Below are 14,270 nucleotides of genomic sequence, written 5' to 3'. Positions count from 1 at the left end.
ACAAAAAATTCATTGACTACAATGCTGGATATGATATTGGATCGGTCTTGGAAATTTCGATGAATCTTATAACTTTTAACGAGTCTCAATCATGGTTTGCGAAAGTGTCCATGACTTGTCGAAGGTTTCAAGAATAGTCGATGCGATTCGATGCTTCACAGTGTCGAGACACGAATTCGAACGACCACTTAATCGCACAGACGGATGAATGTTACACGAGAGATTAGTGATTTTCGCGTTTAGACCGTCGATGAATGATCTTCCCGAGCGCTTGAAAACGACTACTACCGTTCAATGGAAAAACGTTTTCCCGCGAGGTGTCGGAGATTCCTCGAATGTAATCGCGGGGAGACCTCGAAGCACCTCGAGCAAGAGACTCCTGATGTAATCGATCCGGGACAGCGCACCAACGAAGACTGCGCTCGGTGCAGTCGAGGATGATGACTAAGTGACTCCGGTAGCGCGGCAGCGGACAACCTCTCGCGTAATAACGGTCACACGCCCCCGAGGAAGAGGGTGGTCATCGCGCACACAGACGGGGCCGCGCACACGAACATCGAGCGTGTCGCAAGTTGGTCGCGCGGGTTATGATCACAGGATGTGCCATGGTGTGTGCCGGCATTGATTTTACACCCTCGAACACACGTGTCGCGTGAAACCTATTCGTGGTGAGATAGTAGGTTCACGGTGACGGTGCGCCGTGCCAGATGAGCTGCGGGCACGCGACGCCTTCGATGATGCATAAGGGGGTGGCTCGATGCAACTGAATGCGGATCTCGTGCGTACTTTATGCACCACAACAGGTGACTCTGCTGCCGAATCTAGGCACACGGAAGCGGCTGGTGTTGCGACTTGTCAGAGGACCGGGAAACGGATGCCGGAACGAAACGGTGTGGGTGCCCGAATTTGGACCGTACGGGCGATCACGCGACGGAAAATGCCACTATTTTCAACATTTCAACCCTCTATGGCCCAATTTTTTTTTTCCGTACAACTTGCAAGGCACATTGCACTTGTCAATCGTGTAGGTGAATAAATGGGACCAACAATATGACTTAAATCATTCAAATAACTTCAAGTTCTTGTATTTTGTGAATTCAGTGTGATACTACTAACAAAATTACCGTCGTCCGTGAATAACACATGTTCTAAAATCTGGTGCTCATTGCACTTTGTGTAACATTCAAAGTAAAAATTTTGTCGATTGATAAGGTCAGTTGCGACTTGTCAGAGGATCGGGAATACACGTACTTTGAACATTTTAAAAAATAGCGGACCGAGAGTCGATAGTCAATCGCATCGATGATCCGATCTGTTTATATATAGCTGCAGCGTTAATCTTAATCCTCCTCTTTTATTTATATTTTATCTATATCTCGCGTACGATCTATGTACTTCATAATTTCAAATCCATGCTGAATATTGTGCTTTCACCTCTTTTTTTCCTAAGTGTAATTGCGTAGGTAATAATACCTTTGTGCCTGAATTTATGAAATCTGACAGCCAATTTTAAAAAAGTATTTGGTTAACAGATTCAATCTCAACGGCCAATTAAACGCGTACCTAGTTTTTTCCACGCGTTCGTCGATGTTGAATCGTGGGAAGGAATCGGGAGGCAAATAGCGGGAGCCTCCATACAGCAGTGGCATCGGTTAAGTATTTGACTTTTCGTTTCATGGCGTAACGCAAACAGCACCGACCCCTAAAAAAGCTATCGGACCGCCAGAGTCAACCCTCGAAACAGTTCGCGTGCTCGAGACCCCCCCTTTTCGTATGGAGTACAGCCAACGCTCAGATTTAGAGCGGATAACGTGTCGCTCGTTCCTGTATTTTGTCGATTAATGAATAATTTGCCTACAAAATCAAATAACGTGCCAATTACCGGGGCCGTTAGATGGTTCTATTACTCGCGAAAAATTCCCGCGATCGATACGAAAATTTGATCGTTTTGCTTTTTATCGTCAGACGAACTCTGTAATCGGCGCTCGATATAGTTGTGGAAATACATAATCGTGCGATCGTTACGATTCGACGCCAAGACGTCTCTTTAGATTTAGCAGGTAATTCTCCCCAATCTTGGTTCGAGACTCGACGACAAGACGACTCAAACTCTGCACGGCTGATAAAATTGGTGATTGAAATAACTACGTATATACTTTTCACTTTTTTTCAAACGTCCTACTCGTACTCAACCTGATGTATCAAAGTAAATGCTTTGCAAGTTGTTTCCAAAAAAAACAAATTCGGTCAATAGAGGATTAACATCGAAACTCCCAAGAGGCTCGCAAGGGATGACATTGGCGAAGAACAAACACGTGTAAAAAGTGATATTCGTGTACTTACAGCTCGATATCCTGAAACGGCTTGTCACAAACAGTGCATCTAGTCTCGCCTTCTTCGTCGTCCTCTTTGTCCTCGTCGATGGTTCCACTGTGTTGCGAAGCTGCAAACAGACGAAAGAAAAGGTGCATGAAGCGACGCCGATACCGAAACCGAAGAGATAGGGTGGAAGTCGTAATTCCGTTCCAGTTCGCGGACAGGCTGCGGCTCTATAAATTACACCCCCGAGAACGATGATACGTGGCCTGTCGCGATGTGGGCGAATTACGTGATCGAGAACTGCGCGGGGGCCAGCGGAGAGTGGCGTGACAAGTGGACGCCGGGATTGTTCCTGAATTATTAAATCAAACCAGCACTATCGCTTTATCTGGCTGGCGAAGAACACGGTATGTCTACGAGTTTCCCACGAACCCGTAGTTCGATTTTGCTTAACACTGTTCTGGAAGAATCCTTTCCACGCTGCTTTTCGCACTGCGAACCGGACGAGATTTTTGTCGATCGTTCGAGAATCGCGGTTTATATTTATCAACGTGGACGCGAAAAATTTCAGATTTAGAATCAGCGATAATTTGACGAATAAGAAAATAAGAGAACGCGGAGAAAAGAGAACGCGACACAGTCACTGCGAAATACCTTTCTCGCGCTAATCAAGAGATTAGCAGTCTGCGGAGACAATAGACGCAATGATGCACCGGTAAGCCGGCCGTACGTTGTCCCGCGAGCGAAAACGCGAACGGGGTGTCCGGAACCGCTTCCTATTGGTAAAAGCGGGGTCGCGGGCCAGCCAATCGCAGGTGAGACTCCGTTGCCCCATGCGGTCCCTCTTCACCCCCGACTAACGGAAGCAACGGCAGGTAAAATCAGAAGTCCGTGAACGAGACGGTGCGTAATTTTTAACATTGAAGATTCTCGATCAATTTTTCCCTTGTACGGAGAATAATTTAAGAAAATAAATAAATTTTCCAGACGCTGGGGTGCGTGTTTAAATATGAGACAAAAGTTTCTAAAAGTTCTAGTTTAGTATTTCAATTAAAGATCACGATTTGGAGGACTAAGGCTGCGTTTAGCCGCGGTTACGAGATAAATTGTTTCGTAACTGTAATGATAGAGCGATTAACCGATCGATACACGTTGATCGAATATTAGGCAGGCCAGTAACAAAGTCGAGACAACACCCGTCCTCCAACGGTTATTTAAATCTGCCGCTACACTTGTCCCAACCATATGGTCGAACGATGGCCCCCAACGGACCTTCATGGGAACCGGGTACAACCCCTACGCCACCAACTACGCCCCGCATCACGAACCCCCCGTAGAACGTTAATCGTTCCTCCATCCACGACTAATTTGAAGCGGCACGCCGTGAATTTAAACAATGAAAAATGCGGTCGACCTCTCGCTCCATCGTAAACGGCCTCGTTCACCGGCGTTTACGGGCTTTTTAAACTATTCTTCTACAGTTTCTGGACTCGTAAAATAGACACACAAAATTCAAAGTGATTTAATAGATTTGAAGAAAGCTTTGCGATGGATAAAGTACACCGGATATGGATTTAAAACATCGAATGACAAGTGGATCGTGTGTTGCTGTTGGTATTAAAAAATAGTCACGTACGACGCAGACGTATATCGTCTAGTTCCGATTAGGTAAACTCAATTCAACGAGCCACGGAAAGATGGGAGTGTGATTGCACAGGTATGAATCGTTTTTAGTCGTCCCACGAAAAAAACCTGGCGAAACGTTACGTCGTGGAAAGTCAACAGGTGGGATTCACCGGCAGCACCCCCTGCAGCCGCGTCAGTTGGCGGCTGCATGGGAAAAAGTAACGGAAATCAATGTTTCCGTGACATCGTGACGGTCTAGGATCAAGTAGATACGCCAAAGAATTCGAGCGAAGCGAGGAGCACCTCGAAGCGGAACCGACACCCCTGCGTCGAAACGCTGCGTTAATGTACTTTCCTCTAACAATTCGATGCATATAAATTACTATACGAGTTGACGTCTGATTGCTTAGCTACAGTAATAAGAATTTTCACTGAGTTATTAAATACATCAACTCTTTGAAATTAGGTGGGTTAAAAACTATCCCACCTTTTGCTTAGCTTTACTAGTTTATTTAAAGTTTTTCATCCATGTGGCAATACTATGAACTAACGCTAAAAGTACAACAAGTGGAATTAGAAATGTAAACGCAAGTCAAAACGCGTTACCAAGTTGTTGACACTGTTCTTCCGTGCAGTTTGAATCTTTTTTGTCTTATAATCGTGTGCCTCGAAGAGTTAATTCCTACAGTTTTACCACAAATGTCAGATCACGTCACTTCTAATTGTGTTGAACCAAAATTTTAGCTTCTTAGGAATTTTTACAATTATCGGTCTGATAGTCAACGTGTTAAGTGGTTGGTAAAGCCTTTGATAAATTCGTCGAAAAAATATTGAAAATGAAGAAATGAAAGTGAGTCGATTATCGGCGAGTTTTGTGCCATATTACAATTAAGAATCCCCGTGTACAAAGAATGAATGATCCCCGATTTGTAGAGTGATCCCCAAGAATCCTTACGATCCAGGATTGTACCTTGTTGTGTGAGAACGTTTCTCAGGGCATCGAAACGCGATCGAGTCAATCGTTAAACAGAAAACGTGTCGTTGGTTGGACGAATCCGATAGGGTTGCGACGCGTCGTGCATTTTTGTCCGGCCTTCCCCGCACGCGCCTGCCACCCCCTCGGAAAACAGCGTCGCGTGCCCTTTTATGCGCGGATACCCCTTTTTCAGGCTGTGCCCTTTCTTTTTTTCTCTAGACCGTCCCTGAGGCCAGGTTACGCGCGTGTTAATCGACAATACCGGGTCATAAATTATTCGCGACCCTAAATAGAGCCATCCAGAGGCTTCGGAGAGAGATGCGTCTCGCAGAGGGAACGAAAAGTGCCGCGACGAAGGGGGAGGGATAGGGAGCGGAGAAAAAACTAGCGCCGCGAAAAATCAAAACCATAACTCACGTTAACTGCCGTTTTGCCGGTTGCAACTACGCCTCCCGGTGCACGCTTGGTGTACAGTGGTTTACCGAATCGTCAAAAAGAATGCGTCTGTCCAGAGATTATAAAGTGTCATTCGACGGGAGAACATTGTTTTCCAAAAATACGCACGGAAAATGTAACTTTTATTCGTCGTTGCGTGTCCTGCTTTGGTCCGAGTCGACGATTAAAATAGTGGAGTACGTAGAAATATCCATTCCGTTTAACGAATTAAATAATAAAATTAAATAACAAGAAAGAGGATGTAAACGTTACGACCGTACGAGAGATTCTGTCACCATTTTAATGCGCTCGTGTGCATAGGCACGCCCCCGTGTAGGCGCGTTAAAGCGATTCCCTTCGTCTGTTTCGACCCTTCTCCCTCTGAAAATAAAAAAAATGATCCGCTCAAGGGAAACAGGGTAGAGATGTCCATCCCTCGCAAGGGTTGATACATGGTGTACCGTTTGTTTGACATCATTATTCTCGCTGCACGCACCAGCTTGCCAGAGATTTCTCGTGAAAATGGCTGCGTTGGATTAACGACGGTGCCGTTGTACCATTTTTGTGTATTTTATAGGCGACACTTTGTTCGCTTATTACGCTTGCCAAGGTTAGGGTCGGGGCTAGAGGTGAGAGGGTGCGATTGGGGAGAAACGAATGCAACGTTACGCGAAAAGAATGCTGTTGTTCGGTCCGAAATTTCTAATAATCGAATACAAAACGAAACGTGTCTTTGTCAAACTATTTATACGACAATCGTTGATTCCCCATTTGGACTTCCGTAATTATGCATAAACATTTGTCGGAACCGTTGGAGCCCATGTTTCCGGGGCAGCTTGTCCGCGATGGAATCGGGGCTGGCAACGAGAAATTCGGCTCCCCTCGATGGAGATAATTTATGACAAACGAAATCTTTGAAATTTTAATTGGTCTCTGGGGTGGGCACCGATTTAATTAAGAACGAAGTCGGGTGCTCGTTGCGCTACGCTCGCTGCTGTCTTCTGTCCTCGAGGAGACATTTACGAGCCGGTGAAATTACGAGGAAAAATCGTCCAGCGAATGAACCGTAGAGATCGCGCAGCTCGAACTTGGACGATAATCCCGGTTAATTACCGCGACATCTGGGTGTCGCTCATAAACCCCCTCTAATCAGGATATTCCGACTATCGCGAGGGAATTACAACTTGATGATAGTAGAGCCCTATCCTTCGTCTCAAATTATTTATTTTTACCGTTATTAATAACCAGCTGCACTCAAAGTAAAATATAGCCTATGATACTAAGGGATGGTGTAGCTTTCTATTACCGAAAACATTTTTAGCATCGGTTCAGTAATTCCACAGATCAGCATTTTCAACGCAAGATCAATAAAAATCAACGAACTGATGAGTGATAAACAAGTACTTAAAATTGCAAAAACGACATTACTTTCCAGTCCACCTAATATGAAAAGGATTAGGCTTCGACAAGAGAACTGCAATGCAATTGTATTTGAAGCAACGTTAGACAACGATATTTCAAGTGGCACGGGGCATGGCGACGAGCAGGCCAAGTGCGTCTATCTCGAGATAATCGACGCTTATTACCGGACAGGACAGGGGTTAATACGCTACGACCGACCAGGTGAATCACGCCAGAATCACGGGTGCATGACGAGTAGCTCGTGCAGTCAACGATTCACGGGTTACCCTCTGTCCTCCCTTGCATCAGCGGTAACACCGCTTTTCGAAGACACCTGTCCAGCCCGCCCCCACGGCTCGTACACGCTCCCGATCCCGCGCAAATACGCACGAGTCGGCGCGATGTGTATCGGCACGAAAAGTTGTAAAGCCAGCTTGCCGGCACATGCCCAGCAATAGGGAGTATTTTCACGGGTTCGATTACTCGTTCGAAGGGCGCAGGGTTTCGTTCTAACGTCAGTTGGTACATCGATTCGACAATAATTACTACTTTTTAAGCAAATAGCAACAACGAGTTTTTCGAAACCCAGGGGGTCCTAAGCAGATGTCTCTTTTATAATCAACAACCATCGATAATTATTATATTTCATCGCGTTCGAACAGATCGTAACTCTGTTTGAATTTAAGTGCTGTTAACGAACCTGCCACGACCTTTCAAACTTTTATGCACATTGTTTCATGACTCCTGAAATATATTTGCATTTAATCGAAAAAAGTGTCTTCGAGACGAATCATTTGTCTGATCACGGTAGAAGCAGGTACAAATGAACCGTTGGTAGGATAGCGTTAATTTCGTCACACATCTAACCTGACATTTTTGCATGGCGATGTTTTAAATAGACGTGCATCGAAGAGAGTTAATAACTGTAACGACGCGTGCAATGAGTAGAAAGAACAGAAGCCCGTCCCTCCAATGATAAGATCGTACTCTTTGATACTCACCGGTCTCCCGGTCGCTTCTGTCCTCGGTCGTATTTTCACCGAGCATATCCTGGAGCTGAAGAGGTTCTCGAACGCCGAGAAGAAGCTCTTCACCCACCGTTATGTCTCGTACGGCCTCGTACACCATCTGTGAACAATGACACCCTTGAATCTTCCAACCCTCTCGCCACTATTCATCACAAATTATCTCGAGTTTCTCGAGCGACTTGGAGTAGCGCTCGAAACAAATATCAAGATATTGCGCCGATAACCATGAACATTGCCGCGGAATTAATAGACACAGACGTTTTTTTTTTCTTCACGCGATCGTAATCCACGGAGTCCATAAAGTTCGAATGCAATGAAAGAATCTTTGTATCGTCGTCAAGAGGTCCCCGAAAAGTCATTACAGCGACGATTCCAGGGGGTTTCGATAGAGAGAGAGAGAGTCGCATCCCCTATTCCCACAGCGATTGCGATAGGAAGTCGACGAAACGACCTCGTGGGGTGACTTAATAACTAAACACCCTGTATACGCGTAGCTTAGGGTGCGCCCACATCGCCGCGAATACCATGTGCCACTGTTCGCACAGATAGGAAACCGACAGGACGCGGACCGGGATCAACCCCAAATTGACACCGTGACCTCCATTGCTTCCGTCCAAACTTGCATGTTCGGCTGGACAGTAGACGCTATTCTAATTGTGAGAAATTTTCAAAAGAACTGAGACAGTTCTCCCATTTTGTTGGGCCACTAGCGAAGAAAGTTAAACCGGACTTGAAGGACCGAAAAATGAGAGGAACGGCAAGTCTCGTACTTGAAATTGTAATTTTGTTAAACCTTTAGTCTATAACAATATGCGGGACACGTGATAATTCGAGTCGAACATGAAAACCACGAGCCAGACACGTCGTATGAACGTACACAATAGATTTTATTCCTGATTATGGCACGCGCAATTTCAGAGTAAATAATAGGACGAGGGGTTAAATTCAAACGATTTCGAAATGTTAGAAGGTCGCCCCGTTCGGTAGTTGCGATTGGAAACGTTCGATGAAAATTGTGGAAGCGGTGGCCGCGAACTTATTGTTAACAGCGGTTTGCGTTTCCATCGTTGCCTCGTTAACCAGTCCCGTAAACGGTGGCGGAGTAAGCGGTGAATTTTTTTTTGATTAGTTTCTCCCAGCACGCGTGAAATTAATCGCGACTGGCTCCGACACCGTGTAATTATTTCTTCCTATTAGCTGCAACTGTCGATCGAGTGCCGGTTGCGCTAGAAATTGAATTTGTAAATGGTCGACGGCGAACGTTACACGGCGCGTCGATATCCACTTGTAATACAATTAGTAGAGCACCGTTGGCTGGGCGGAAAGGGTAGCATGCACGGAACGTGACCGGAAGTTGCGATCGTTGAACGAATCGATGACATTCGGAGTTCTCTAATCATTTCTAACCATAAGTACGGAAACCTAACCAACTTGTTCCGCGTTCGTAGCGATTTCAAACGTCGCCACGATAAAATCGAAACGTGGAGACGTGAGATGCATATACGCGCTCAAGAAACGGGTTCGGAGAAATATATATATTCGTTAAATCAATTTTTTTAAAATATTAGCATATAGGATGCTTGGTTTCGAAAATAAAAATTGAAAAGTGAGAAGTTTTAAAAAATTTATAAGACATGTAAATGCGCAAGAATCTACGAAATGTACACAGTATGCAATAATATAAAAAAATACTGAAAGTAAAGTTCACATTATAATATTTGTAGAGTAGAATAAATTCCTATTTAGGTTCAATTTTAGTAGATACGTTTGAAATAATTTTATTTTGCATAAAGATCTGCAGTCTAGCTGTTAATCATGATTAATTACCTGTCCACCGATGAGCACGTGCCGCATATTAACATCGTGCGGACTGTTGGTACTTCGGACATATTTGAGCCAATTATTCGTTTCGTGGGACGCGTCCAACCAACCCCTAACTCCGCTTCCACCGGTACGAATCTGAAAAGAGGAGCGAGCATTGTAAATCGCGTCGAAAGTAATATTTTTCGACTAATATAGTTTAAAATTCTTTACAGCCATCGTCCGTTGCACCCGATGTTATTATCGACGCGCGAGTTTCTAGTCCAATGTTCGAGCAACGATGAATTTCCATCGCGGACACAATGCGCGCGGTGCACGTGCGGAAAATAGTTGCAACGAATGGGAATTTCCGGAGGTAAGCCGCAATGTTTTGGATCCGGAGCATTGCGTTTAACGGACTACCGCCCACGGATATATCACCCTCTCATCACCCTTGCTCTCTCACAGCGTGGCCACTGTTACTTTCTGCTCCAGCATCCAATAGGGTGTACACTCCCTACTTTTAGGGCGAGACAAGTGATTTTTTCAATTGTCTCGCGCGAGGTCGCGTAACGCTTCGAGACGCTTGGTCGGCCAAGCGTTTCACCCTGATACGCCTCTGGACACCCTGCTTCTCGATGGTCCTCCCGACTAATTCTCCCTCGATACCCTCGTCACACGTTGTACACACATTTTGCACTTTCACCGAGGACCTCGTTGTCTATCCCGCCACGAGAACCGCCTGACGCGATCCGCGCATCTGCAATACACCATCATCGGGTGACCAAAAAAGGTTGGGGCATTCGCCGTGACATCTCGTTTTGTATTGTGGTGGTGGTGGTGGTTTAAACGAAATTATCGGTTTGTCTGGAAAATCCACGTCGATTTTTTGTAGGTGGTACAAAAATATTTTTTAATCTGGGGGTATCGAGACATGTTTTCATTCTAAAATTTGTGTACAATAAGAAATAATTGTCGCAATTTTTTCCTGCGATACAATTTCATCGGGTGACCAAAAACAAGTCGTGACATTCACCGTGACAGCTCGTTTCGTACTGTGGTGGTGGTTTAACCGCAACTATTTTTTAATCTGGAGGTATCGAAACGACACATTCTGCAACTAGGGGACAGCTTTCATTCTGAAATTTGCGTACAATAAGGAAAACTTCTCGCGATTCTTCCCTGTCCCCAAGAGCGGTTATCGCGCTCTTATCTAGGAACGTTTCGGCACAAACCTATGACCGATGGTAGGTTTTACCTTACCACCTGCCGGTGGCGAGTGCAACTAGCTGCGCCCATAAAAATCAATGAATCCAGCAGGTGGATAAGCGTCTACCTAACAGGTAAGTGTAATCAGGGTTACCGAGCCCCTGAAGACGGAACGCTTTCCCAACGGAGAGCCTCGCTCATCCGTGTACCCCGGATAATCCATGGCTGGAGTAAACCATGGAAACATAGGATGATCCGCGAGGAATTTGTTCGCTCTTTTACACCTCTTCGATTAAGAAACAAGAAACGTCGTCGAGAGAACCAAATATTGCCATCGAAAGAGAATGGTGGAAATCGACGATAACATCTCGAACGAGAAACAACATTTGACTTTCGATTTCGACGACTCGAATGATTTCGCACAACACGCTCTCGTCGCTTCGAGTGTCGTTGATCGACGCATGAGTTGTTCAGGTAGTTCGGCGAGCTGGTAATGCCCCATAATGCCAAGAAGTGGGACAGTTTGGCGAAAAGGTAGACGAAGAAAGAGATGGCAGAATTTCCCTCGGCGCTCATAATAGCCAGTTTAGCTGGGCAGACCTACTAAGGAGCGTTTCCGGATGATGGGCACGAACGAACCATCGCAATGGGTCTTCTTTCGTCGTCTAACGCGACAGATTAGGAGCGAGATACCCGACAATGATGCGTCGATGCTCTGTGCTCGTTGCTGCGAGGAGCAACGCTTTTGCTAAACAGAAAGGAAACCTGTTAAAATTCGCGCTCCATCGCGAACCTTTTGACGGTTCATCCGTCGGTAGCAAAATCAATCTTTACGCTCGCGTACGCTTCGCTACGTTTCATCGAAGCTTTAAACATACTCCTGCTTACTCTGTCATTTTTTATCTAGCTAACATTTCAGCTTAATGCATTTATCAAACTGCATAATATCAAAATTCCGTTTACTAACTGGTCTCTGATCTTGTTTTTATTCATATTTAGAATTGAACAAAAATTGTACTTTGTATTTTATATCATTAATCCTTAACAGTCATTCATTTTTTGGGTGTAAATTTTCTATATCCTATGTATGAGGTATATATTAATTTAAGAAAAACGTGTCAATGTTTTCTTATACCTATCATATGGTCCAGAATCAAATGTAAAACTCTTGGAAAATGACTGCAAAATGTAGAACAAAGTTTAAAGTTTTCACGTCAAAGTACAAGTACACAATCGACCGTAGAGGAAAGGTATACGACACCTATTTTGTATCAAATATTCTTATATTCAGTTTCGATGACTCAACTTCAGCGAACGCGAGTCGTTAACGCTTCGTTTCTGTTTGCAATCTGTCCGAAAGTTTCAACGCTTCCTCTTGGTTCGTCTCCGACGCTTTTTGGAAAGAGACTCGTTTCGGTGGCTGTGAAACCTCTCAGCGGGACCTCCTATCCGCTTTGTCGGCGCGCCCGGACATGTGCTAACAATCCATAGGACAGATTTGTCTAGCCGTGGATCTTGTTCATTCCCATAATCGCGCCACAGAAGCTGCCTGCGGCAAAGGAGGGGCTGCGGGTTCCGAGAGTTCTTCCGATGCAAGCGGAGCGCGCATTAACGTGTCCGGGATTCCTCGAAAGTTGAGCGAAAATACTCCGCGCCTCGCTCGGAGTGAAATTTACATTTCCTCGCTGGTTCTCATCGAATGGGAGAGAATTAATTACGAGCTGCGTATTATCTCGGCACAATAACGACGGACACTCGGACGGAAAAACGATTCAAAGGGAATAGAGAATGGGAACAAACGCGAGTCAAGCGGAAGGCAGACGAGGAGGGAGGGAAAAATACGGGAAAGGACGGAGCGCGAGAGAACGTCGCTGTCGACGGGCGACACGCGAATAAATTATAATTGCATGATTCCTTGAGCCTTTTTAGTGCTGCGGCGCAGAGAAATTGCTAAAATTGGCAGAAATTGCGCGACCATTTTAATTACATCCGCAGTTTACACACTGACTTTTCTCCGGGAACCTTCATCCATCTCCGCGGGTTTCGGAAAATCGCCTGGGGTTTAGCTCGACATAATAACTGAACGACGTTTTAACGATGAACGAGAAAATGGAGAAGCCCGATGCGAGCTCAATTTAATAATATATTATCTATATCAAGGCTATATATCAATCTATATCTATATCTATATATGTTTAGTATAAGAACGGGTTCGTAATTTCTAACACCCGAAATTAGTTGGTTCTCCTCTTATCTTTTTGTCCGCGCGACTATAGGGACTCGTGTTGTCGAGTAACGTTGAAACGGACCAATTCATCTAGACCTTTTCACGAAGAGAATCTTCGGAATCCGGGATATCCCAATTTGTCCATTCGTGAGAGGAAGACGATCCCGGGTCCGAAAAAGGGACGAAGGATCGAACGAGCTAGAGACCAACAGGGCGCATCCCAGGCGTCTGTTAATCTGCAGGACACGCGGTCAGGAGAAATCCTTCTCGTTCGCTCGGCATGGGGCCTGCAGGACAACCGTGTCGTACAAAACACGCGATCTCCTCTTTTCCTTTGTAACCTCACACCTCCAACAAAAACGAGCCGACGAAAGATCTTTCTACGTCGGTTGGTTGGGTTTTACAGAAAATACCCCAAGAGAAAGAAGGTTGCCAGACAACGCGGCAGATCCTCGTGGGCCCTCCTGAATGGACCCTCGTAATCGGCAAGGTTCTGCGTCGTTTTCGACATTTCGAGAGATCAATGACGAGAGAAACGGTCGATCGTGATCGTTCGCCGTCGTGGAAGACGTTTCCGTCTAGCTGCGGTGCGAAGGGGCCGTCACGTGGAACGTGTCCATTCGGAAATTAAGATATCGTAGATCGGGGCTACCTGGATCTTCGATGATCCATTTTACGATCTCCTTTCAGACGTCTTCCATTCATATGAAATAATACGTTGACGAGTCGAGACATTTGAAGATACGGACGATGAAAAATGCTGTCACTGTACCACTTGAGTGAAGCATACATGTATTTCGCAATTACTAAATATATGGGGGCATAACTATGCTAATCACCATAGATTTCGTATAATTAATTTTATATTGCCATTAACATTAAGGTATACGACAAGTAAATACAACAAGAATATTTTGCACCATTTAATGTGATATGAACAATTTTTTAAAGTTATCATTGGGTAGTTGTTCACCTGTAACAGGTGCTTAAACTGTATCGATGAGTATTCTTTGTTACAGGTGAACAGCAACACATCCACAACGTTACAAAATTATTTATATTACTGTAAATAGTGCAGAATGGTCCTGTGAAATTTATTTTTTGTGTACCTTAATGTTAATGGCAATGAATCATACGAAATCTCTGGTTATTGGAATGCTTATGTTCTTCGCTGTATATTAAATTCGGAGTAACTTAAGGCCGAGAGAGAGAGAGAGAGAGAGAGAGAGAGAGAGAGAGAGAGAGAGAG

The 14,270-nt window shown here is 44.9% G+C and overlaps 1 protein-coding gene across 1 annotated transcript in view; it reads right to left on the bottom strand.

Moving 5' to 3' along the window:
- LOC128881031 (histone-lysine N-methyltransferase PRDM16-like) overlaps positions 1-14,270 on the bottom strand; it is a 34,668-nt gene that overhangs the window by 4,058 nt on the left and 16,340 nt on the right. The window contains exons 4-6 of the mRNA XM_054131675.1: positions 9,613-9,744; positions 7,759-7,885; positions 2,344-2,443 (exon numbers count right to left, since the gene is read on the bottom strand). Of these exons, the coding sequence (XP_053987650.1) occupies positions 2,344-2,443; positions 7,759-7,885; positions 9,613-9,744 (359 nt within the window). The remainder of the gene's footprint in view (positions 1-2,343; positions 2,444-7,758; positions 7,886-9,612; positions 9,745-14,270) is intronic.

This window comes from Hylaeus volcanicus, chromosome 8, assembly GCF_026283585.1.
Source record: "Hylaeus volcanicus isolate JK05 chromosome 8, UHH_iyHylVolc1.0_haploid, whole genome shotgun sequence".
Lineage (NCBI taxonomy): Eukaryota > Metazoa > Arthropoda > Insecta > Hymenoptera > Colletidae > Hylaeus > Hylaeus volcanicus.
The sequence above is the reverse complement of the archived record's forward strand: the minus strand, read 5'-3'. Positions and strand labels throughout refer to the sequence as shown.